We start from the raw sequence: 27,454 nt of genomic DNA, 5'->3' as shown, positions 1-27,454 counted from the left end.
GAATTCATATGTACAGGAACGAGTGGGAAGATGTATGAATGGCCCATCCACCATAACTTGCAGTCTTCCAGTTGGACAATTTTTTTTTGACAGGCAGAGTGGACAGTGAGAGAGAGAGAGACAGAGAGAAAGGTCTTCCTTTTTCCATTGGTTCACCCCCCCAATGGCCGCTGCAGCTGGCACACCGCACTGATCCGAAGCCAGAAGCCAAGTGCTTCCTCCTGGTCTCCCATGCGGGTGCAGGGCCCAAGCACCTGCGCCATCCTCCACTGCACTCCTGGGCCACAGCAGAGAGCAGGAATGGAAGAGGCGCAACCGGGACAGAATCCAGCGCCCTGACCGGGACTAGAACCCTGGGTGCCGGCGCCACAGGCAGAGGATTAGCCTATTGAGCCACGGCACCAGCCAGCAATCTTAATCATTATTAGTCTAAGTCCTTGATACCAGAAAAGAGCTCTTCCCAGGAACTCAATAAGAGTCCCCATAGAGAGAATGATCCAACATGGAAAGTGAGATACACAGCAGACCCATAGAATGGCAAATGTCCTAACAGCACTCTGGCCTCAGAATCAGCCCTTAAGGCATGTGGATCTGGCTGAAATGCCCATGAGAGTATTTCAGGCATGGAAAGCCAAGACACTCTGGGGAAAAAAAAAAAACCTAAATGAAAGATCTCCACGAGTGAGATCCCAGTGGAAAGAATGGGTCATCAAAGAAGGAGGTACCTTTCTCTGAAGGGAGGAGAGAACTTCCACTTTGACCATGGCCTGGTCTAAATATGATCAGAGTCAGTGAACTCAGGGGGCTTCCATAGCCTTGGCAGCTCATGACAAGAGCCTAGGGTGATTACTGATGCCATAAACAAGAGTGTCAATTTGTTAAGTCAACAACAGGAGTCACTGTGCACTTACTCCTCATGTAGGATCTTTGTCCTTAGTGTGCTGTACATTGAGATTTAATGCTATAACTAGTACTCAAACAGTATTTTTCACTTTGTGTTTCTGTGCAGGAGCAAACTGTTGAAATCTTTACTTCATGTATGCTAAACTGATCTTCTGTATATAAAGAGAATCGAAAGTGAATCTTGATGTGAATGGAAGGGGAGAGGGAGTGGATAAGGGGAGGGTTGCGGGTTGGAGGGACGTTATGGGGGGGAAGCCACTGTAATCAATATTCTGTACTTTGGAAATTTATATTCATTAAATAAAAGTTAAAAAAAAAAGAGTCCCCATAAACTTACTTACAGCCATTGTTGACACCTGGTCATTTTGGACTCATCATGATAATAATCTAGTTATTGGAGTTACCATACTGGCAGGGGTAATTGATTCTGGTTGTCTGAAAGAGGTAGAACTGCCCCTCCAAAATAGTGCAGAGAGAAATATATTTGGAGCTCAGGTGTTTCCCTAGGTGCTCAGAGGAGTGTAACTGTAAATGGACACATATAGTAACCACTGTCTGATAAGGATATGGTGAGCAGAGCTCAAATTCTGCAGAATCTGAGGAGATTGGTTTCCCAATCATATGTATAAACCATGTAGATGAGCAGAAGTGCTAGCTCAAAGGAGGGAGGTCTAAAATGGGTAATAAAAAAGGAAGAAAATAAGCAACAGTTACCACGTTAAAGCCAGCTTCAGTGTAGGAACTGTACTTTATTTTGATAACTCTTTTACCAACTGACAAGGCTGAGCTGGATGGGATGGACTTAATGGAAGGAAGCCAGTAAATCTGAACAGCACGAGCAGGCAACTTCAGTGGACCCTGTCCCCTTCGGTGGACATCGGCTGCTAAAAGCTCCCGGCCAGTGGCCAATGACAGCCTGGCATAGCCCCTTGCCTCAGGGGAGACCAAATCTGGGTGCAGCTTGTATTCCCGCACATCCTAAGTGCGGGACTGACAGTGGCTTCTGCAACATGACCACCTCATTTAGCAGTCCTCGCTGTCCTGACCTGCTGCCTTCACCCCTTTTTTTCTGAGTGCTCCCTTAATAAATCACTTTTCTCAAGAATCCAGTCTGTTTTTGATTCTAAGGAACTCAATTCAAGGTAAAGGAGTTCTCTGTAATGGAGAAGTAGGGAAAACCATAACAAGAATTTTAGGTGGCAGAACAAAACAAAGGCCAAAATATTGGGGGACAAACATCTTTTCATTCTCTTTTAACTTACTTTGACATGTTGTCAGCATATTCCATATAAAGTGAATTAATATGCACTTTGAAAATTTACTGTGTGGATTAAAGGAACAAAACCATAAAGGATGTACTAATTTCCATCACAAGTAGAGATTCCATAAAGGATTGCTTTTTTTACTAACACTAAGCAATTAGGAATTTTAAGCAATTGGGAAGTAAAAACAAGTTTGCTTATGCCTAGCGGAACCAGGAAAGCCAGGCGGCATTGCTCAAGGGCTTGCTGAGAGGGAGTGTGCCCTGCTCTGCACACGGAGAGCTATTCCATCATCCTGCTCCTCAAATGTGAAATGAGTGAGTTCCAGCCGGCTGACTGCAGAGCCCCTATGGTGACTGGCTCCTGAGGCAGAGGAAGAGTAAGGATGAGCTATGGGAATGATCGCTGTGACTCTACAGTCATTTCATTTTGTATTTTATTTTCCTTTTGATTTATTATAGGCAAGCAGGGGGAGGATAAAGCCATGTGTGCTGTTTTGAGGAAGTTCCTTTCTGTTTTATATTACTCAGCTTGGGTAGAATGTGTTGTGTGCCTTTTTAAAACTGCACCATTAACCCCCTACAATACCTAGACGAGATGGCTAATATAGTAAAAGATAAATAGAACCAAAGCTATCAATAGAATAGATAACCATTATCTAACACCTTCACTGCTGTTTGTTCATTTAAAAATTGTTGAAGTTGTAGTGTTAGAATAATTAAGGCCATCAGAATAAAAGCTCTGTGCCGGGGGAAAAATGGTGGAAACCAGATATCAAAATAAATACTGCAAAAATTTTAAGAAGAAATGAAAAGATAGCCAAAGGGGGGGGGCAAAGAAATACACACAGCTTGTAAAACAAGATCACTATTAAAATTATTTTGTAGCTCAAGTAACATTATCCCCTTTGAACCAAATTAAGTCATTACTAAGTCATTGATTAATAATGTGGCAGGCACTGGAACTTGCCTATCCAACAACTATTTCCAACTGCACCCTTCCATGCTATCTTCTACCAAAGAGGTAATACCACATACACATGTTTCTGACTTCTTATTTTAATAAGCAGTGGCCATATAAAGTATAGGAGAATGCTGCTGGGAAGATTCTGGAACTATCACTACTTTTTGATAGAAGAGACATATCCATAAGGCATGTTTTCTGGAACCGTTCCTCCCTTCCTGTGTTTGACTATGGTCTGTCATAAAGCTATAGCAGCCATTTTGACTTCAAGAGGGGACATCACCAACAAGCTAAAGAAGGTATTGGAGAAGTCTGGGTCTTTTTTCACATCATCAAGCCACCAATCTCAGCAACTGCCTTCTCAGAACTTCTTCTTAAATGATATAGTATATAACTGTGTATTTTAAGCCATGCCAATTAGTCCACCCCATGACTTGTAGCAGAACACATCCCACACTGACAAATAATTCCCAGTACTGGTATTGAAAAGCTTGATAATCAACCCAGGCCAATACTAAAGAAGATATTAAGATGGCCTCTGCTCAGATATAGCAGGCAAGGCTTTCGGGATTACTGATGTTAGGGACACTCAGACACAAAGACAGGTGGTGGCTGGCTGAGCTTACGGGTATGCAGCCGGGTTAAGAGAGGTAGGCTGGAGAATATTTGGCCAAGTGGACATGGGAGGTTAAAATAGGTGAATTCCAGAGAAAGGCTCACATAGGAGCTGGAGCCAAGAAAGGATTTCCAACAGAGAGAGTGACCTCAGGAAAACGGGTTTGTGTGCCAAGGCCTGAGCCAAGTTTAGAAGCAGCAGTTGAGATGTACTAAAGTGAAATGAGTGCTTGCAGGAAGCTTACTGTATCACAATTATCACAATGCCTTCCAAGGAGTGGCTCAAGACACCGCAGCAGTTTTAGATCTAAATGACAATATTTGAGAACAAAACCTCTTTAAGATTTCCAGAATTGAGTTAGATACCCTTCATCTTTTCCCAATAAGCTCCTGAATATGTACCATATTTTATATGTTTTGCATAAGAATTTTCTAAGTACAGAAATCATAATACATTTGCCTTTATATCCTCATTGCCTAATGGAGTACTTAGTAGTAGGACTCACAATTTGCTTGGGAGATGGATAATGAAAACAATAACAGTATTTACTAAGTATGTACAATGTGCCAGGCACTGGGCAAAATGCTCAATAAAGAGCACATTTATTTCATAGGAGATATTCACTGTCATTATTGCCTCTTTACTAATGAAGAAAATGAGGTTTGCAGAATTAAATTTATTTTCCTGGCATACACAACTAGGAAAGAGCACACTAAATTTGAAACCAGGCCATCTCTTCCCAGAGAATAGATCTTTCACCCAACAATGGAGGGAAGGTGAGCACACTATTTAAGACACTACTAAAGAAAAACTGTATTTTTCTCTTCCTTCTCTCACAAAGAAAGTGGGGCTTTGATTCCAAGAATTGGGTCTTCTGGTGCTCCTTGTAATCATTGATACAGCCTTGAAGATACTTCAAAAAGTTCACAGAAAAACAAAACTAAAAATAAATGTATTTGGGGGGCTGGTTTTGTGGCAGAACAGGTAAAGCCACCACCTGCAACACCAGCATCCGTATGGATGCCAGTTCATGTTCCAGCTGTTCTACTTCCAGTTCAGGTCCCTGTTAATGGCCTAGAAAAAGCAGCAGAGGAAGACCCAAGTGTTCATGGGAAGCCCCGAAGAAAATCTTTGGGTCCTGGCTTTGGCCTGGCCCAGCCCTGGACATTGTAGCCACCTGGGAAGTGAATCAGTAGATGAAAGATCTCGTCTCTCTGTCTCTCCCTCTCTCTTTGTAAATCTGACTTTCAAATAAATAAATTAAAAAAATTTAAAATAAATGAAATAAATGCATTTTGGTTCAAAAAATCTTTACATTTTTGTACAATTTTTTCATAATACATGTTCAAACTTTTTGAAGACCCTCATATGAATGGATGTCAAATATCTTTGGAACCAAAAAAAACTTACCTTTTAATTCCATTTCCCATGAATTTTTGAAATACCCTCATTTGTGGAAATAAAGGTAATAGAGTTGGATAGTCTCAAGAGGTGTACGAAGCAAAAGCCAGGCATCCTGGGAGAGGGCTAGGATGATGGGTCTCAGGGGTTGCCTGCAGCATCGGTGCTGCCGCATGGAGCTGAAAAGCAGGGATGAAGATGTATCCACGGACCAAGACCGCCCATAGATTTTTCTGGCTCTCTCTTACCTGTGTATCTTGCTGTTAGCAATCAGTAGGTAAATGATCATGAAAGCTGACTAAAACAGACTTTCCAGGCCACTCTGAATTAGGAGACAAAAGCCACTTCTAATCTTCCTTAGAAAATCAAGTCAAATGATATTTCCTGCAGTAGTTGGATGGAGGTCACATTAGCACCTCCAACACAAAGAGGAAAAAGATAAGGATTCTGATTCAGGCTGAGTAGGCAGCTATCTAATGTCCAACACAGGTTCCAGGTCTGTTCTCAGAAGCTCCCACCACAACATCATTTGTTGAGGGGTATAATTTCATCTCCAGAAATCCATCATATAAAACAAAAATCACTACCTGAGAAAATCAACTTGTAACTAAGTTACTGAGGCAGAAATCATTGTCCTTGGTAAATGCTGAAGTAAGCGTCAATTTAGAGTAAAATACATACACGTGTGTGTGTATATGTATACAAGAAGACATCAAGAATTTCATATAAAGGGAATTAAAAGATGAATTTGAAAATATAAACTTTATTTCTCAACATAGCACTATCAAGTTCAAGATAATTTTGTAAGTGATACCTGCCATTCATTCTGCCTCTTCCGAACAGAGGGTCCAAGGAATCTAACCATGTTAGTGCAGCCTGTTGTATTTTATTAGCTGAAGAAAAACTTTTTGAGCATAAACACTGCTACCATGGCTTTTGCTCTTGAACAATCTTTTGCTCTCCCTGGACCACTTCTACCTCTTGGTTGCCATTGTTTTGATTGTGTTTTGTCTTCATGATCATATTGGTAAAGTCATGTTCCATCTCCTGCTCCAATTCCTGGAAGAAATGCCTAGGGATGTTGATCCTACTTCCTATGCATTTCCATTGAAAGCTTTGCTCTTGCCTGTAGCTGATGTGGATGAAACCGTTTTGGCACCCATCAGGAAGAAAGTTTGCTCCATTTTTATTTTTTGGCCAGAATTGTGTAAGCTGAACCATTGAGATGTCTATGGTGTTGGTTATTGTTTCCAATGTTAATTGTTGATCCTTTTCAATTAGAGGATGTACAAGATCAACTTTTTCCTTGAAAATGGTTTGGGATGGCCTTCTATTGCAAACAACATCTTAAACAGCATCTCAACCTCTCTTAAAACAAATTATCCATTTTTAAATTGCTTATTTCATTGGAGGCATAGTTATCATAACATTTCATAATTCATCAATGATTGTATCATTCTTCCACTGAAGATTCACCACAAATTGGATGTTTGCTCTTGCTTCAATTTTGGCAGAATTCATGTTGCTCTGATAGGGCCTCTTTTTAAACTGGTATCTTAAATTCTGAATTCCTCAAACTATATCCTGTTCAGACATAGCAAGTTTATAGAATGAATTTATCCTGGTGCAAAAACATATAAGAAAACCATATATTTTTTCATAATATATATTTTTCATAAATTTTTGGATATATATGTATGTATGTAATCAGTGTAGGAATCTAAAAAGTCATGATTAACTAGGAGAATCTATGAAGCTGTATCCTAAATTTCCTTGGATGGTTTTTAGTATAGTTAGAAAGAGAAATGGTATCCTCAGGAAAGGAAATTGGTTTATATTTGCTATCCTTGCAGGTTTTACAATACTCCATTTAATTAAAAAATGTGTACAGCTATATTTCTATACCTGAATTACCAGGCACTCTGTGAGACAAATCTTGTAGCCATCAAGTGCCTGCAGTTTCCTTTGAATTGAAAATGAAATTGCATGAGTTCTAAAAGCATAATACTGTTATCGACAATTAACACATCTGTGTCATGAGAACAAGAGAAGTACTTCACAAAGATCTTGTAACTGACCTCATATTATAGAAATTGGCGCCATTTTAGTCCAGAGACTGGAAAATTTATAACAGAAAGAAGTTGTGGAGCTGGGAATTCCAAGACTGGATGAGTACATCTGGTGAGGATCTCATACAGTGACTTAATATTGGAGAAGTCAGATAGGAAGAGAGTATGTGTATATAAGAGAGGAAGAGAAGTCACTCTTTTGCAATAAAGGCATTGCTCCAACTATGAGGGCTCTACTTCCACAATCCAAATAAATCCCACTGAGACCCACCTCACGATGCTACACGTTGAGTAATTAGTATTCCTACACATGAACTTTTAGGGGATACAGTTTCTGGGGGACATAGCATGCTACACAAGACTCATAATTCATGTTCTTATTAAAATGTATAATACATCCATTCTCTCCCAATAATCCCAAAGTCTTAACTCATTCTAACATCAACTCAAAGGCTTAAAGACCAAAGTCTCACCTGAGACTCAAGACACATTCCTTCCAGCAGTGAGCCTGAAAATCAAAACAATTTATCCACTCGCAAAATACAATAGTAGTACTAGCACAGGACACATAGTCATGTTCCAAAAGGTGGAGAAAGACAAAAATTAAGGGAGTAATAAGTCCCAAGCAAGTCTTAAATCCAAGGGGGCAGGCATTAAGTCTTAAAGCTGGAGGATAATCTTTCACTCCACGTCTGCCTCCAGAACACAGCAGGGCAACCACACTCTTGTGGCTTTGCTGGGTTCAACTGATGCTCTCTCAGATGGGGGTTGCACCCAGCAGGATTCCCAGGTGGGCACTGAATGCTGCTGCAGGATCTACTGTTCTGGGGTCTCAGGGACAATGGTCCCACTATAGTGGCTCCAGTTGGCATTGGCCTGCCAGGGACCATCTGTGGTTATTCTGCCTCTGTGGCAGGCTTCTACCTGAATCCACAACATCTGTGACATCTTTTGAAATCCCATGGAAAAAGGAATTCTTCCATAGCTGTTGCATTCTATATATCTATAGTATGACCACCATACGGCCATGCCCTGCTATGGCTTGTGCCCTCCAAACTGGCAACCAAAGCCACACCTGGGACCACCTGAGCCATGGCCAATGACAAGCAATGTTGCACTGGAATGTAGGGAACAGAGTCAAAGGCAGTCCTGAGTTCATGGAATGTCCCCTGAAAGCATTCTGCCCTCCAAGAGCTCTGGAGCTGTGAGAGAGAGGGATACCCTGGAAGATCTCTGAAACACCTCAGTGCCGTTTTCCCATTGCCTTGGTGACTAGCACCTGGCTCTCTTCCATTCATGTTTCTATTACTTAGCCACACCCTTGTTTTGTTTTCTCAAAGGTGCTTTTTTCCCTTACAAGGCTTCACTGTGCCTTTTCCAAAATTGTGCTCTCTGCTTCCCCTTTAATTGATTCAGTCTTCAATTAGTTCCTTTCCTTTCTTGTTTTGCAGTTCAAAGTAATGAAGCAGCTCCTTGACTGCTTTACTGCACAGATACTCCTTCTGCCAGCTATGCTGTTTTGTCCTTCTCTAGTTTGGTCTTTCCTAAAGCCCTCAGGCACAGACACAGTTCTGCAAAACCACTGGCATCTTTAAGATGAAAATGGCCCTTATTCCACTTAGTTCCCATCAGATTTTCCTCATTCCCATCTAAGATCACATCAGAATGACCTTTATTCTTCAATTTCCATTAATGCTCTGATCATGACCACTGAAGCAATCTCTAAAAGTTCCAGATTAGCCCTAGTCTTTTTGTCTTTTTCTGAGCCCACACCAGAATTGCCATTAATTCTCAATTTATGGCATTCTAGGCTTTTTTCCAGCATTTACTTCAAATTGTCCCAGTCTTTACTCATAAGCTAGTCCAAATCCACTTCCACATCTTCAGGTATTGGTATAGCAATAATCCCTCTTCTCCGGATCAATTTTCTGCCTAATTTCATTTTCTGTCATTATAATTAAATACCTGAGTATGGGTCATTTAGAAAGGAAAGAAATCTCCACCAAAAGCTTAATAAGACCTTGACAGAGATATTGTAGAGAAGAATGAAACACATGAAGAGTGGTGGCTATTAGTCACTTAGTGGATGGGAATTAAACTTTTAAACAAATGCATGGAAGGTTATGTCACTTACCATCTATGTAATTTTGGGAGCTTATACCTACCTGCTTCTGCTGCTTAACAAGCAAACACCACAAACTAAGTAAGAATACAACATTAAGCCCTTCTTGCACACACAAGAATCAGATTGGGGCTGGCGCCGTGGCTCACTTGTTTAATCCTCCGCCTGCGGCACCAGCATCCCATAAGGGTGCCAGGTTCTAGTCCCGGTTGCTCCTCTTTCAGTCCAGCTGTCTGCTGTGGCCCGGGAAGGCAGTGGAAAACAGCCCGAGTGCTTGGGCCCCTGCACCGTGTGGGAGACCAGGAGGAAGCATCTGGCTTCTGGCTTTGGATCGGCGCAGCGCCGGCCGTAGCAGCTATTTGGGGGGTGAACCAACGGAAGGAAGACCTTTCTCTCTGTCTCTCTCTCTCTCACTGTCTAACTCTGTCAAAAAAAAAAAAAAAAGAATCAGATTGTCAGCTGGCATTTGGCTTATCTGGTCTATGTTATGTGGGGCTTGGTTTAAAACTCTTTGGTTCATAATCTATTCTTTGGGTCTCTCATGCTTCTAGAACTCAGGGTCCTCAGGTAGCATGTCCTTCTCATGGTGATAAAAGGAGTGTATGAGGGTTGGCTCAGCCAGGTATGCAAATTTCAAGCCACAGCTTGTGAAATGCCTATTACAATTCCATTGCGCAGAGGAAGGCATGATGCCAAGACTATAGTCAATGGATGTAGAAATACACTCTCCCCTCAGGTGGCCATGGCAGAGGCATGCCAAAGCATTATAGTACTACCGGGGAATAGGGAAAAACATGGAGTCTATAATGTAATCTGCCACTGAGGCTTAGTCTTCCAATAGACAAAATAAGTTTAATATCAAGTATTGTAGGAAGAACAACAGCTATCCCAAAAAGTTCATCTTATACTCCCCATATGAATGTGTTACTTTACACAGTAGAAAGGAGTTCACAGACATGATTGCTTTCCAATCTCAAGATAGGAAGACCAGCCTGGGTTATTTGGGTCCAATATAATGACAAAAAATGTAATGAGAAAAGAAAAAAATAACTAGAGAGAATTAAAGAAGAAATAATGGAAGCAGATGTGAGAGTGATACAGGGCCATAAGCCAAGGAATGTGGACAAACTAGCAACTAGAAATTGCAAGGAGTAAATTCCCCCCTAAAGCTTCCAGAGGGAAATCAGCCAAGCCAGAACATTGATTTTAGCGCATTACATTCATCTCAGGCTTCTGATTTCCAGAACCATAAAAAATTTGTTTTGCTTTAAGCCACTAAGTTGGTGGTAATTTTTCTCAACAGCAACAGAAAATGAATATACCAGATGAGTAGTAATCATTGTCTACACCCTCCTAAAGAGATTGTGGGCTTTATTTTTCACAGGAACAGCCTGAATAATCTGAATGCCAAAGCCTGTGTTCTTTATTCAGGGAAAGTTAATGAGACCTGTACCACAAGAAAAGGAGGTGTTTACTTGGGACGGTTTGGAAAGAATTCAGCAGGACCTTATGCTGTAGGAAGGAAGAACTCTGCCAGATGATACACAACCATTACTCTGATGGCACTTGCTCCATGCTGCACCTGCGGAAACCCAGGAAGCCCCTCCCCCCAATCTCAGCACCCACCATGTTCCCCTAAGGAAATAGCCTATCCAACTCTTTTCTCATCCAAACTAAGATGACACTTGAGGAGTCTGCACCAGTTTGGTACTCTTTAATCCCTATTCTTATTTCCATTCCATTAGTTATACACAAGTTATAGAAAAAAAGCAACCTAATTCTTTTCATGTCCTAACTTTTTTTTTTGTGAATCAATAAAACAACAAATACTCCGAACATGTACTTTATTAAATGTTAGGGAGTATTGTAAAATGAAAATATAATCTATTTTTTCCCTCTTGATAAAATGTTCTAAAGCATAATTTGTCATCAATTAGTTGATATAATGAATTATTTAAAAATCAGAGATTTAAATCATAGTTAAGTATTTGAACACGTAAATAAAATTCTCTTAATTGAAAATTTCTGGATGACATTTTATTTGGTTTATAATTTTATATATCCTTTACAGACAATACTGATTGAGAAATTGATGTATTTATATAATGTGTCAGTTTATAGACTATTAAATGTTTACATTACAGGATTTCAGAAAAAATATTAGAAACTCTACCAGCATAAGCAAGTCTCCAAAAGAAGACAGGTCTTATCCTGTTGTTATATTGCTTTTTTAAGGTTTGGAAACAGATGTCCACTCTTCAAGCTCATAGAATCTTTCTTTTCCTTAACCAAGTATTCCACCATAGTGTTCCATTGAATATCTCATTTCAGCTATTGTATTTTTGATCTCCAGAATTCTTATTTGAATTTTTTTTAATTCTATTTCTTTGTCAAACTTTTCGTGCTGTCCAAGAATTGACTTCCAAATTTCATTTAATTTTCTATCCATATGTTCTTGTAATTCCTTAACTTTCTTTAAGAGAATTATTCTAAATTCTTTGTCAGTCATCTCATAGATCTTTTCTTCTGAGTCCATCATTGGATTTCTATTATTTTCCTTTGCTGATGCTGTATTTCTCTGATTTTTCATAATTCTTGTGTCCTTAAGTTGACGCATGCCCATTTGATGAGATGGTGACCTCTTCCGATATTTGCAGGTGTTCTTTGGTGGTGACAGACCTCTACTATTTAGTCTAGTCTGAGACTCTGGACAGGCTGGCTGCTTACAACCCCACATTTGAAATAATAAAAAAGAAAGAAAAAGATTGTAGAAAACTTATGGGATTTACGGGATAGCACCAAAACAGAAATTTACATGTCATTATTAGCACTTAAGAGGAAGTAGAAAAATAAAAAAAGGTAGAAACTTTATTTAAAGAAATAATAGCAGAAAACTTTTCTGGAGAAAGACACAAATATATATCTAGAGGAAAGCCAAAGACATTAATCATGTTTTAAAAATATAAAAATTGTCTTAAACCATATTATAATAAAATTGTTAAATATCAAAAAAACTAAGAAAGGATGCTGAAAGTGGAATGTGAAAATAAGCAAAGAACATATGAATGAGTTTCAATACAGCCAGCAACAGGCGTCTCCGCAGTAACCTTTACAAGTAAAGAGGGAACAAGATGGTACTTTCAAAGTGCTGAAGGAAAAAATAAAACTCCCATCAAGAATACCATACCCACACCAGCAAAGCTGTTCTTCGGCAATGAAGGAAATAGAAAACTTTCCCCAACAAACAAAGCTGAGAAGTACATTAGCACCAGACCTGTGTTACGGGAATCAGTAAATGCAGGTTTTCAAAACAGAAAAAGATGCTAATGAGTAACATAAAAACCTGAGAGCATAAACTTCACTGGTAAACATAAACACACAAACTGAATTTTCTAATATTGTAATGGTGTTGTGTAGAACATATTATCTGTAGTATGGAGGTTAAAATCAAAACTATTAAAAATAAGATAATTTGTTAAGGGATATGTAATTTTAAAAGTTATGAAGTTGTGATATCAAAAATTCAAAATGTGGGAGAAGCAGTGGAGTACAGTGTAAAGTGTGTGTGTGAGATCAAAAGTAGGCTGTTATCAGCATAAAATATCCTGCTTTGACTGTGTTTTCTGTCTCAGTAACATCAAAGCAAAAGCTATTGCAGATACATTAATAATAAAACATAAGTCATTAAGATATACCAAAAGAGAAAATCATTTAATCACAAGACAGCAAGAATACAATGAACAAAATGGCAGTAGCAAGTCCTTACTTATAGGTAATTCTCATGAATACAAATAGATTAATTTCTATAGTCAAAAGGCCTGGAGCAGCTGAATGGGTAGAAAAAGTAAGACAGAACTATTTACTGTGTGCCATAGTTTCACTTCACAGATAAGGATATACATAGTCTGAAAGGTAAGGGATGAAAAAATGCAAAGCAAAAGAGAGAAGGAATAAGCAACTTAGATAAAACAATTTTAAGTCAAAAACTCTAGAAAGAGACCAAAGGGTTATTGTATAAGGATAATAAGGATCAATTTGGCAAAAGGATGTAGCAATTGTAAATATATATGGATGTAACATCAGAGCACCTAAGTATCTAAAGTAGCTATTAATAATCTGAAGGAGTAATAGAATACAATACATAATAGTAGAGAATTTCAAGACCCCACTTTCAGCAATGGACATATCACCTAGATAGAAAAGCAACAAGGAAACATCAAACTTATAAACATTCCATCCAACAGACACAGAATACACATTTTTCCCAATTACATTCACATGGAACATTCCCCAGATGAAGAAATATCTACATTCCCATGTTCATTACAGCAGTATTCACATTAATGAAAACATGGAATCAACATGAGTATCTATCAAGGGATGTATATATAAAGAATATGTGGTATATAGAAACAATGAATAATACAGACACAAAAATGTATGAAATGCTATCATTTGTGACAACATGGATATGTATGGAAAAGATTATATTAGGTGAAATAAGTGAGGCAAAGAAAGACAAACACAAGGTAATCTGATTTACATGCAGAGTATGGAAAACTTAATCTCATAGAAAGAAAGGATAGAATGGTGATTACCAGAGGTTTAAGTTGTTTGGAAGGTGGAGAGAATGGGAAAACAGTTAAAAGATATTTAATTAGAGTTAGATAGAAGGAATTATTTCAACGTGCAAAATAGGAAAATATGAAGAGATAGGAGGTTGATAAGTGATTTCCTGGGGCCACAGGCCCTGTGGGTAGAAGGTAGGTGGTGAAAGGGGAGAGAAACAGCGAATGACTACAAATGATTATGGAGTTTCTTTTTTGGATGATCAAATGTTCTTACATTAATTTTGGAGATTTTTTCACAACTCTGAAAAATGTTAAGTATCATTGGATTGTGAACTTTCAATGAGTGAATTGTATATAAATAAAAACTGCTTTTTAAATAAATAAATAAGGTTTGGAAACATCAGGTACCTTCTCTCAAATTATGTGGTAAGCATGAGCTGTCTGAGAGTTTAGTGAGCAGTTTCATGTCATTTTGTGGAATCCCTGGATTTTCTCAGCATATTCTTCTGAAGTCAATAGTTCAGATAGATTAATCTCAGGTAATTAAAACCAGGGTTGCACAAATTAAAATGGCATGATTATACAAGAGTTATGATGCATAAAGAAGAATGACAGCTGGACAGCTGGTCCATCTTATTTATATTACTCGCGTATTCATCAAATTAAACATAGGAAGTTTTAATAGGATTTCTAGTCAGTCCTGACAAGGACCCTGAATCCTTTGTCCTGAGAAATCTCCATCAAAGATTAGATAAGACCTTGGCAGAGAAACTGTAGAGAACAGGAATATGAGGAATTACAGATACTAGTTGTTTTGTGGATAGGAGCTCAATCTTTGAAGACAAACGAATGGATAGTTTCACGACTTACCGATTGGCTACCACTGGGTAAGTTACTCAATATCTGGAAACTTGTACCAGTTTTCTTTTGATGCTTAGTAAACACCACAAACTGAATAGAATACAACATTAAGCATTTATTGCACACACATGAATCTGAGGGTCAGCTGGCATTCAACAGATCTGGGCTGAGCCAGGCAGGGCTTGGTTTAAACTCATAGCTTCATCTATATCTGTTCTTTGTGTCTCTCATTCTTCTGGGACCCGTGGGCCTGATGCTGCATCCTTCTCATGGTGATAGAGGAGTGTATGAGGGCAAGCGCAGTTATGCACACACATTTCAGCCTCTGTATTGCTGAATCTATTGTCACTTCATTGGCCACAGGGGAAGTCATAAGACTTCTATAAGGACTCTATAAGTATACACTTCCCTAAGGTGGCCATGGCAAAAGCACATCAATGTATTGTACTACCATAAGGGAGCACAAAAAGTCATGGAGGTAATAATTTATCTGTCATACAGCCCTAGTCTTATGGACAGAATCAACTTAATATCAAGTATGGTAGATAGAATAATAGTTATTTCAAAATGTCCAGATCCTAATACACACAACTTGTGAATGTGTCACTTTATATAGTGTAAGGGACTTTGCAGACATGCACTCCTTTCTCAAGATAGGAAGATTATCCTTGCTTATTTGGGTAAATTCAATGTAATGACAAAGATCTTTAAAAGGGAAATAGGGAGAGAGTTAGAGAAGGAGTAATAATGGAAGCAGAGGTGAGAGTGATGCAGGGTCATAAGCCAAGGTATGTGGACAACCCTAGAAGTTAAAAATTGCAAGGAGTAAGTTCTCCCCCCAAAAGCTCCAGAGGGAAACCAGTGCTGCCAAAACCTTGGTTTTAACCTCATTATACTCATTTCAGGTTTCTGACCTGTATAACTATTAAGAAATACTGATATATGGTGTTGATATACAGTGTTGCTTTAAACCACTAAAGTTGGTGGCAATTTATGTTCACAGCAATAGAAAATGAATATACCAAGTAAGTAGTAATCATTGTTCACTCCCTCCTAAATATAGGGTCGGTTAGATTTTTTCACAGGAACAGCATGAATGATCTGAATGTTAAACACTGTGATCTTTACTCAGCGGATAAATAATGAAACCTGGGCAACTAGAAAGGGAAGAGTCTACTTGGGACAGGTTGGAAGAAATTTAGCAAGATCACAGGACATGGGAAGGCAGCACATCGGCCAGATGCTCCACAAGCATTATTCTGACAGCTGTCAAAGTAAGACACCCATGAGATAGTCATGAGAGTACATAAACATGTTTTCCCACCAAAGGTAAAATCTAAGAACAGCTGCTCTGAGTTGTGACGGTCCCATTCTGAGGCACTCATGAGCAGGAGGGCTGACTAGCACTCTGCATGCTGCCCCTGGCTGCCTCTGATGTAATCATTGAAGCCTCTCCCCAGCGACCTCCAGATGCACCAACTTCCCCTGAGGTCATAATCCATCCACCTTCTTTCCCTTAATTAATGTGGCATTCATATAGTCCCTTCCAGTTTGATACTCTGACTCTATCTCTATTCTCTTTCCACTGAACTTAATTCCCAAGAGGTTTAACTTCTTTAAAAAACTCTCTTGCAAGCCAAAACCTTGTCTTTTATTGCAGTACTCCCTTTGTGGACAGGTCAAGTTTGTATCGAATTCTCATATAGAAAAGATCTTCAATCCGTGCCATCAATTACATTAAAGATACAAAAAAAAAAAAAAACAACTTAGTTTTTATGTCCTAACTTTGCTGTTTATGACAACAAAAATAAGGCATACTTCTATTATTTACTTTATTAACAGTTTTGGAGAGTTACAAAGAACAAAATGTACATCTCCTTTTTCCATATTGATCAAGTGTTCTAAGGCATATTTTGTCAGCAAAACGGTGAATCAAATCAAACAAAAAAAATGTTAAAGCTGAGTTGAGTATATTTGAACACATGAATGAAAACTCCTTAATTGAAAAGTTTTGAGTGATATTTTTTGGTTTATAATTCTATATTTCCTTTATAGGCAACAGTGATTGAAAAATTGATATATTTGTATAGCGTATCAGTTTATAGACTATTGAATGTTTATATTACTGGATTTCAGAGAAAATAACAAAAACTATACAAACATAAGCAAGCCACTAAAGGAATTTTGGTCTGGTGCTGCTGTTACGTTGTTTTTTAAAGTTTGGAAACAAAAGTCCAATCTTCAAGTTCACAAATTCTTTCTTCTGCTGTACCAAGTCTTCCATTAAAGCATTCTATTGATCTTTTAATTTCGGTTATTGCACTCTTGAGATCTAGGATTCTTATTTGAACTTTTTTAATTTCTATTTGTTCTTCGAATTTCTCATGTTTTCCATAAATTGTTTTCCAGATTTCATTTAACTTTCTATCTGTGTTTTCTTGTAATTCCTTGAACTTCTTTAAGAGAATTATTCTAAATTCATTTTCAGTCATTTCATATATTTTCTTTTCTTCTGAGTCCATAACTGTAGCTTTATTAGATTCTTTTGATGATGTCATATTTCTCTGATTTTTCAGAATCCTTTGGTCCTTATGTTGATACCTGTACATTTGATGAGATGGGGATTTCTTCTGATACTTGCAGGTGTTCTTTGGTGTTGAATGACCTTTACTATTTAGTCTAGCCTGTGATTCTGGATGGGTCGGCTGTTTACAACCCCAAACATTTGGGATTATCCAATCAGAGGAGATAAAGGAAAAAAGAAAGAAAAAGAATGAAGAAACTTCATCAGATTTAAGAGACAGCATCAAAACAGCTACTATATAAATCATTATTAGCACTTAAGAGTGAATAGAGAAAGAAAAAGATAGAGAAAGCTTATTTAAAGGAATAATGGCAGAAAAATTCTGAAACATGGAGAAAGATACAAATGTCCTGTATAGAAAAGTCAAAGGCCATAAATCATACTTAAAATACAAAAAAAAAAAAAAATACCCTATGTCACATTACAATACAACTGTTAATGATCTAACACTAAGGGAGAATCCTGAAAGCAGAAAGAAAATAAGCAAATAACATATAAGAGAATTTCAATACACTTAGCAACAGACTTCTTAGCAGAAACTTATAGACCATAAGGGAGTGTGAAGATATATTCAATGTGCTGAAGAAGATATAAAACTCTCATCAAAATTACTGTACAACAGAAAAGCTATCCTTCAGCAATGAAGGAAAGATAAAATTTGTTCAGATAAACAAAGCTGATGAAATTATTTACCACCAAATCTGTTTCACAGTAAATTGTTAAGATAGGTCTTCAAAAATAATAGACTACTAATAAGTAATATGAAAATATAGAAGTATAAAATTCAGTGGATTAAAATGGTGATTTGTGAGTCACTTATGTATCTAATATGAAGGTCAAAATCCAAAGCTATTATAAATAACTGCAATAATTTCTAAAGCAATATATCACATTAAAAGTTTAAATTGTCACATCAACAATTTGAAATGTGGAGGAAGCAGTGGAGTGAAAGAATAAAGTACTGTGTGTGTGCGCGTGTGTGTGTGTTCGTAACTATTATCAGCTTAAAATAATTAGTTTCAACCATAAGATGTTTTTTGAAAGTCTCATAGTAATATCAAGATAAAACCTATTATGGATCAACCTATTATAAATCAAAAAGCAAAACATGAAATAAACTGTGATAGAAAATCACTTACAGTAGGATAGGAAGAAAGAAAATATCAAAACAACTAGAATGCAATGAAAAACATGGTATTAGTTAGTCCTTACCTATAAATAATTATATTGAATGTAAATGTATTAAAGTATCCAATCAAAAGACAAGGAGTGGCTGAATGGGTGGAAAAAAGCAAGACAGACTATTTTCTGAGTATGATAGACTCACTTGACAAGTAAAGATACATAGACTTAAAGTTCAGGAATGGAAAAAGATAGTACAGGCAAATAGAAAGCAAAAGGGAGCAGGAACAATCATAATTAGATAATAACTTTAAGTAAAACACTAAAAAGAAGCTAAATATATGTATATATATAATGAAAGGGTTAATACAGTAAAAAGGATGCAGCAATTGTAAATATATATAGACCAAATACCAGAGTACCTATGTATACAAATCAAGTATTAAGAAATCTGCAAGGAGAGATAAGATAAAATAGAATACTAACAGGGGATTTCAATACCTCCTACTGAACATTCTTCAGACAAAGAAAGGTCTATACTCCCATGTTTATTAGGTACTATTCACAGTAGCCACAAACGTGGAATCAGTATAATCACCCCATCATGGGATGTATGCATAAAGAATATGTGTTATCTATATAGAAAATGGAATACTATTCAGGCATTAAAAAGTAGGAAATCCTGTCATTTATGACAACATGGATAATTATGGAGAACATTATATTAACTGAAGTGAGCCAAGCACAGAAAGACAAATACCATGTGATCTCACTCACATGCAAAATACGGAAAACTTGATTTCACAGGAGAGAGAAAAATGCTGGTTTCCAGAGACTTAAGTTGCTTGAAAAGAAGGTAGAATGGGAAAATGTTAGTCAAAAGATATATGCATACAATTAGGATGATTTTTTAATGTGCAAACTAGGAAAATATGTGGAGACAGAAGATTAATAAGTGATTGCCTAGGGCCAAGAGTCTTGTGGGGAGAAGATAGGTGGTGAGACGGGAGACAAACAGGAAATGGTTATAAATGGTTATGGCATTTCTTTTTTGGATGATAAAATGTTCTTTTGCACAATTCTGCAAACATATTAACTATCATTGGTTTGTACACTTTCAATGAGTGAATTGTATGTTGTGAATTGCATCTCAATAAAACTGTTCATTTTTACATTAACTACTTGAAGTTTGGAAACATAAGGTACTAATTACCTAAGTATACATTAACTATGGGCTGTCTATAACAATTTATCAGGCAATTTCATATAAACTTGAATTTCCATTAATTTTCTCAGCATGTTGTCCTGAAGACAAAGTTCAGACAGATTAAGTTCAGGCAATCAAAACCAAGTTTACACAAATTAAAATGTTGTGATGATATATGTGTAGAGGACAGTGAAAGTCCATCTTACTTGTATTACTTATATATTTGCTGAATTAGAGAGAAAAGAAGTTTTAATAAGATTCATTGAACTTGGATAAGTCAGTTCATGATGAGAGTTACTATAATTCACTTCTGGGGACTTGAAGGATGAAGAGACGTGTAATTAATTATACAGATTATTTTCAGTTTTTGGTTCTTGAGACAGAACTAATTAGAAAGAAAGCAAGTGAGAACTGAAGAAAATGATACAATAACAATGATCTAATAAGAGAAAGATAAAAGGGAGAAAAGCACTGGAGAAGTGAAGAATGAGTAGTAAAGCCTATTGGACAATAAGGAGAGGGAGAGAGAGAGAGAGAGAGAGAGCTCTCTGGAAATAGGAAGTAAAGTCAAGTTTGTATCCCAATTATTCAAGGAATCGCTCTACATGATCACTCCCATACATCACTGAAATTTCTATGAGTGCAGGAGGTGGGTCTTATTCCTCATACTGTCTAATATAGCATCCACTCCATAGTACATATGCCATAAATGGCTGATGAAGATTGAAGTAGTATTGAAGATGAACCACAAGAGAAAGAATGAAATGGAATGAACCCAGAACACTTCACCATGCAAACTCTAGTCCTATGCAACATGAGAAATCTTCAGATCCAAAAGAGAAAGAAATGGAATAAAATAAACACTACCTAAGGAATTTCACTTAATTCATTAATTCTGATAAAGAACATATATCAAGGACCTACTCGGTATTGGTGTCTAATGCTGTGACAAAGAGTAGCTAAGGATTGGTGTGTAGAAGGAGGTCAAAGGACTCTAAAATTCTTTCATTATACATAAATAATATAGCTGTAGACCCAAACACAACTTTGTGATTTTCTTTCCTAACTTTTGGAGGTCAAGCATCTAATTTTTTAAGAGTAGTTTCTTGGCCGGCGCCACGGCTCACTAGGCTAATCCTCCACCTGCGGCGCCAGCACAGCAGGTTCTAGTCCTGGTCGGGGCGCCAGATTCTGTCCCCATCGCTCCTCTTCCAGTCCAGCTCTCTGCTGTGGCGCAGGAAGGCAGTGGAGATGGCCCAAGTGCTTGAGCCCTGCACCCACATGGGAGACCAGGAGAAGCACCTGGCTCTTGGCTTTGGATCAGTGCAGTGTGCCGGTCGCAGCGGCCATTGGAGGGTGAACCAACAGAAAAGGGCGACCTTTCTCTCTGTCTCTCTCACTGTCCACTCTGCCTGTCCAAAAAAAAAAAAAGAAAGAAAGAAAGAGAGAGAGAGAGAGAGAGTAGTTTTCTGCATCATTTACAATTGTATCAAAAATCCTAGAGTTACTTGCCTGCTTTCTAGTAAGTAAAACAGAAATGTGTCTATTAATAGATGCTTCTTTTGCTATAAAACTATATAAAAACTTCTGTGGATAATTTATATTTAAAAATTCTATAACTTAATGTTTCTTACACAAATAAGGAGCTCAAATTATTTTTTTTCTTTTTTTTTTTTTTTTTTTTATTTTTTTGACAGAGTGGACAGTGAGAGAGAGAGACAGAGAGAAAGGTCTTCCTTTGCCGTTGGTTCACCCTCCAATGGCCGCCGCGGCCGGCGCGCTGCGGCCGGCGCACCACGCTGATCCGATGGCAGGAGCCAGGAGCCAGGTGCTTTTCCTGGTCTCCCATGGGGTGCAGGGCCCAAGCACCTGGGCCATCCTCCACTGCACTCCCTGGCCACAGCAGAGGGCTGGCCTGGAAGAGGGGCAACCGGGACAGAATCCAGCGCCCCGACCGGGACTAGAACCCGGTGTGCCGGCGCCGCTAGGCGGAGGATTAGCCTAGTGAGCCGCGGCGCCGGCAAGGAGCTCAAATTATTAATAATGACATTGCAACAATGCACAAAAATAATGTGAACAGTGCCTGCCTGACATTCAGTAAGTACTCAATCAGTGCTAACTATTTTTGTTCTCATTGTATTTCCAGAGTGGTCCAAATAAACCATCAGGACCAAAGAGTCACTGAGAATATTGTCTTGTTTTCTTGGAATATTATTCTGTTACCAGCGCTAGATTCAATGAACTAGAGATGGATAAGAAATACTGCCAGAAACTTCTGATAATAACATCTATCCTGAGTTAGTGAGCAATGCTGAGCAGGAGTCTTACTTGTGGTAACCAAGCTTTCCTCTTTCAGTATCAGCCCTTTGAATCTCTTGAAAGTTAATCAGGGGCCAGCGCTGTGGCACAGTGGGTTAATGCCCTGACCTGAAGTGCTGGCATCCCATATGGGCGCCGGTTCGAGACCTGGCTGCTCCACTTCCAATCCAGCTCTCTGCTATAGCCTGGGAAGATGGCCCAAGTCCTTGGGCCCCTGCACCTGCGTGGGAGTTCCAGAAGAGGTTCCTGGCTCCTGGCTTCGGATCAGCACAGCTCCAGCTGTTGCAGCCAACTGGGGAGTGGACCACCGGATGGAGGACCTCTCTCTCTCTCTACCTCTCCTATCTCTGTCTCTGTGTATCTCAGACTTTCAAATAAATAAATAAACCTTAAAAAAAATAAAGTTAATCAAATGATGTTATGGAAATAATGGGTTTTGATAAATTTGCAAAGCACTGCTTAAAACTGAGTGAAAGCTACTTAACTGATGAAAAATCTTCTCTAGATGAAGACGAATGTTAAATGGCATTTTATAACTTGCCAATTAAATACCGAAGCTTCAAAAATAAGATTATATCCAACATGATATAAGTAGTATCATAAATATTCATATTTGTCACTTTAACATTCTATAAGGTAAATCTGGGATTTTTGTCTTTGATGTTATACCTTTGAAAATTAAAAAGTCAAGTAGCAAAATGGAGAGTTCTTGTATTATTAGCTAGTCACTTGATTTCTCTGATCATTATAAAAGCAGATATTATAACAATAATTTTCACAAAACTTTGGGTACAATTAAGTAAAGTAATATATGTGAAAGCCCTGAGCAAAATGCAACTTTTATGCAAGCAAATTATTTATTTTAATTTACAAATAGCACACTAACCAGAGATATTCATGTGCATACATACACAGGGTTTATATGTTTGAGTTCTGAAAAGAAGCTGCCAAATTATGATATATGGTGTACTTATTTTCCTTCTTTGCATCTATTTTTCTCTAATACCACGTTTTTCACTTTGGAGGAGAGGGAATTAAAATTATGGAAGATTATAACATTGTACTCACACAGTTTGAGGATGAATTCAGGAAAATATTTCTATCTGAAACTTAATCCCATAAAAATAAATTAACAAAAATGAATGCCCTTTATTATCTGCAACACTGATCCACCCTGAGACTTTAGAAATATATTGCTGCTAAGGTATATCCCAAACCCTACCATGTAAACTGAGTAATGATAGCTACAAGTTATCTAATGGTTTTATAATTCGTTTTGCAGAAAGAACAGCGGTTAATTTTTAAAAGAAAATAAAAATATTGTTTTCTAAAAATTTCTAGTAATTAGGAATCAAACTATTTATCTAAATAGAAATAATAAATAAAATTTCTGGTCCTTCCTGTTCCCAAATAAACTAATTAATAAATGAGGCCATCAATAGGAAACATGTCAGGATAATCTCTACTCATCATTAACTTGGGAAAAATCCTTATATAACTTGATCAAAAGAACAAATCATCTGTCAGTGCACATCTTTCTCATTTTCTTCATTAACTGCTTGAGGACATAAGAAATTAAGGAATGTTTTCGTTTATCCTATAGAGCTGGATGATTTTCACATATAAATTGTAAATCAATGATTTTCAAACCTTGGTGCTTCTAGGAATAACCGAAAAAGCTTGTAGTAAATACATATGTCTAGGCTATGACTAGATTCTAGGTTTTCATAATTCCAAACTGGCCTCTCTTTAGCATTGTATTCTTGTTATCTTTGGGAGAGATAGGAAATTCAACCTAAATGTGAAAAGTCATAATCTATACCAGTTGGAGATCCTTGAGTGATTCATCAATGAGTCGCCCCTTTGGTCACTAAATCAGCCAGATGAACTTTATTTGCTTCCTGGTCACATTACCACTCTTAAGGACCTTGATTAATATCACATATCCTCAATTATCCAGAATTATCCAGGATAAATTGTTATATGATATAGAAATCAGTTCTAATGTTCCTTTGAAAACTTTCCAAATAAATACTGCTAAGTAAAAATGTGTTAAAGCAAATCATCTCAATGACTATTCTCTATGCAATGGCAACACATCTGTGACTGTTTTGTGAGACAGGAATGGCAGAGTAGAAAATTAATAAAGAGGAAGCAAAATAATTTAGGAGCCTTTCAAATTGTTTATATTTCATGTTGTTTATATTTAAAATTTCCTCTCAAGATCCAAAGTGAGTGCTTCAAGATTTTATAACTTAAAACAGGAAGAGAAATCTTACTGTTTCTTCATTCACTGTTCCTTGTTCAGTAAGATTGGCCAAGCATTGGAACCTTCATCAGATATCTGGGATACTGAAAGCTCACTCTCTCCTCCTTGAGAAAAACTGCTAAGTTACCATTATTTCCAGGTAAGTTTGCTGCTTACTTTTCAAGCAATATGGAAAATATGTGGAGATCCAGGGAAAAAGTCATGTCTGGTCATGGGTATAGGAGAAATTGAATGGCAAATTCTTAGCTTGGCCCTTCTCTGCTACTGCATTGTGGGATACCTGTGGGAACCTACTCAGTTATCCTGAGACGTATGCCTAAGACATGTGTCACCCCATATGATACTTTCTGAGTAAGGGGCAAGCACCTAAATCAGGTCTCTGTGAGATGTTGCACAGACTATAGGACACAAACCAGGGGTTCTTTTCACACAACGATGTCAATATGTGACTGGCAGGCCTGCTCCAAGAGCAGGAGCTCCTGTAACTAAAGGTTTCCCCTGGAGAGATCAGAGAGCATTCACTTGATGTTCATGATGATGATGAAACTTAAGATGATAGCCAGAAGTTGAAATTCCCTACCATATGCAAACTACATTACTTAGATTAACAAGAAGGAAGAATGAGATGGGAAATAAGTAATTAAATATCAAAAACTTTGAGGCCCCTCTGCTAGTAACATCATTTTCCTTTTAAAGCTGAGAATAAACTGAATGATTTTAAATTACTAGAAAAAGACAGTTTTGCTAGACTTTTTCTCCAAAAAGGTGGTGGAATTACGTGTAGAAAACATGTTAGTAAGGACTATAACCTAATCTGGTATAAAAGGCTGGCTTTGAATTGTTTTTTATTTTGTGTCTCTGAGCTTATTTCACTGTCAGGGTAAAGACATAAGAAGGAGAATAGTTTTTCTCTTGTCGATTTCAAAGATTTAAGATATTTGCTCATGCATGATACTTTTTTGGAATATTTAAGTAAACAAGTGCAAATCAGAGTACCAAAATTAGTATATCAGTTTTGCAAACAACTCTCCAAATTGCAAAGCAATTCAAATAATGACAAGCAAAGTTAACCACAATAAATGCCAGCATTTTAGAACTTAATTGTTACAATAAGTCGGGGGCTACACCTTAGCAGTAATTTCTGCACTGGTAAAATTCCAAGACCACTAAGATTTTCTTAACCTAATAGTCACAGCTCTAGAAATCTATGCACGCCTCTTTCCAATCTAAATAATATAGAGTCATCAGTTTCTGACTTTGGGTTTTTATCTCTACTCCTAATCTGTAAATTACTTCATAGGTAAATTCTGTATGTGAACATAATCTTAACTAATTTGTTTTTCTTTAACAAAAACTAAAATTATTTTTCAATCTCATGATGTGATCTTTTTCAACTATTTCCTCTGGAATAAAAAAACATTAAGTAATCTTTTTGAAGTTCTTTCTGTCCACCATTCTCATTTTCTCATATTATGAAAAACATTGAATAATTTATCAAATGTGCCATTGTAGTTAAATATTGAGGATAATAGAAAATGAAATTATATAGAAAACTATTTGTCTGCTACCTTAAAGGTAATGATTATGAATTACATTCCTGAGATAATGATATCTAGATGTAAAAAAAAATCATTTTACCACTGATTCCAGGCAGTTTCAAAAACTTCTCTTGACATTAGATCTTCTGTCTAAGGCATCTGAATATGAATAATGCATACATACCTATATTATGTAATTTGGCACACTTTACAGGATAATTTTTTACTCTAAAATCTGGATCTTGGTCTATATATTCATAGAGTAATAATTTTTCAAGTGCTGCTCTAGAGTGATTATGGGCAAATTAATGGAGAAATGGACCTCAGATGAAACCTCTTCAGGATTGGGAGGAAGTCAAAGTCAGCCTTTATAGTTTGATAACATTCCAAACGATTCCAGCTTCACTGAGCGTAAGCACTCAACCTTTGCTGTTTGAAATTACACACACAAGTGATGATGAACGCTAAACTGGTGTTTGAGGATAATAAAGAGGGAACAAATTAACTTCTGTTTTGCTCAGATGCTTTGATCACAACAGTCTATCTTCCTTCTGAGCTAAGAAATAGATTCGGAGCTGTCATTATCACATGGGAAGGAAAGTCCACGTACATGGTAGTAATGCAGCTTTGAGAAGTTACACTGATTTGTCAAGATAATGACCCTGTATTTCATCAACAGCTGTGGAGACAATATCTTAGATGGTGGAGTGTCTTGTGAGGTATATAGGAATCATGATTAAAAGAGGCTTTCTTTAAATTGAGAATTGAGATGTGCTCAGAAATGGAATAAGGAACAAAGCTTAGGAGGAAGAGGGTATAATGACTTACCTGTAGTACTTTGGTCAAATTGTTAAACAGGGCTTGCCCAGCACTCACTTTGTATTTGACGCCTCTCACTGTGCCATTTTTACTTAAAATGTTGACTCTTCTTGTACCAAAGCCCTTCTCACTGGCAGCCCTTGCTAACACCAGTAAGTTATCCTGGTCATTCTCATGCTCGTCACCTTCGGATCCTATGTGGCCATTTTGATGTCCATCAGAATCACTCAGTCCATCTATCCCACAGATACTGGCACATTCCGAATCCAGGGAGCCTGAGGGTTGTCCATCTTCATACACTTCCTTCAGAACTCGCCCACTGTGAGATGATGCGATCCGAAACCGGACTCTCCGCGGTCTGTCATTTTCCGGCTTCATCTCCCTTTTTAGCATGGTCCCCTCCACCCATACGAGCAGTTTACAGCATTCTGGATCGGTTGTCACTGCACTAGTCCACTTGCCCTATAGCAATATCAGAGCTTACTACTTCTTACTTCTGCTGACAGCAGCACTCCTATGAAACTAATGTTGAAAGGAAAGAAGATTCCCAAGAACTCACAGTGCATCTCTGCAATTAATAATGAATGTGTGTGTGTGTGCTATGGTTACCTTTAAACTAAAACCTGCAAAATGATCCAGGCCTTTAAATATTAAATGGCCATGGTGGACGCTTTAACAGGACAAGTGCAAGAAAGTGGCATGCAATGAAACAGAAAGTAAGTATGGGATAAGGAAATGAAAAATCAAACTTTGAAGCCAATGATGAGTGCTGCAAAGGATCTTTGCAGCAGCAAAGTCTCTGCAATACATTGTCTAGGGTTGAAGTCA

General features: G+C 37.6%; 1 protein-coding gene across 1 annotated transcript in view; it reads right to left on the bottom strand.

Moving 5' to 3' along the window:
- GRXCR1 (glutaredoxin and cysteine rich domain containing 1) overlaps nucleotides 1-27,128 on the bottom strand; it is a 138,616-nt gene extending 111,488 nt beyond the window's left edge. Inside the window, exon 1 of the mRNA XM_008248370.4 lies at nucleotides 26,636-27,128. Coding sequence (XP_008246592.1) covers nucleotides 26,636-27,019 — 384 coding nt within the window. The 5' untranslated portion in view covers nucleotides 27,020-27,128. The remainder of the gene's footprint in view (nucleotides 1-26,635) is intronic.
- Nucleotides 27,129-27,454: the final 326 nt, after the last annotated feature.

Source organism: Oryctolagus cuniculus, chromosome 2 (genome assembly GCF_964237555.1).
Source record: "Oryctolagus cuniculus chromosome 2, mOryCun1.1, whole genome shotgun sequence".
Lineage (NCBI taxonomy): Eukaryota > Metazoa > Chordata > Mammalia > Lagomorpha > Leporidae > Oryctolagus > Oryctolagus cuniculus.
This window is presented reverse-complemented; position numbering and strand designations above follow the sequence as displayed.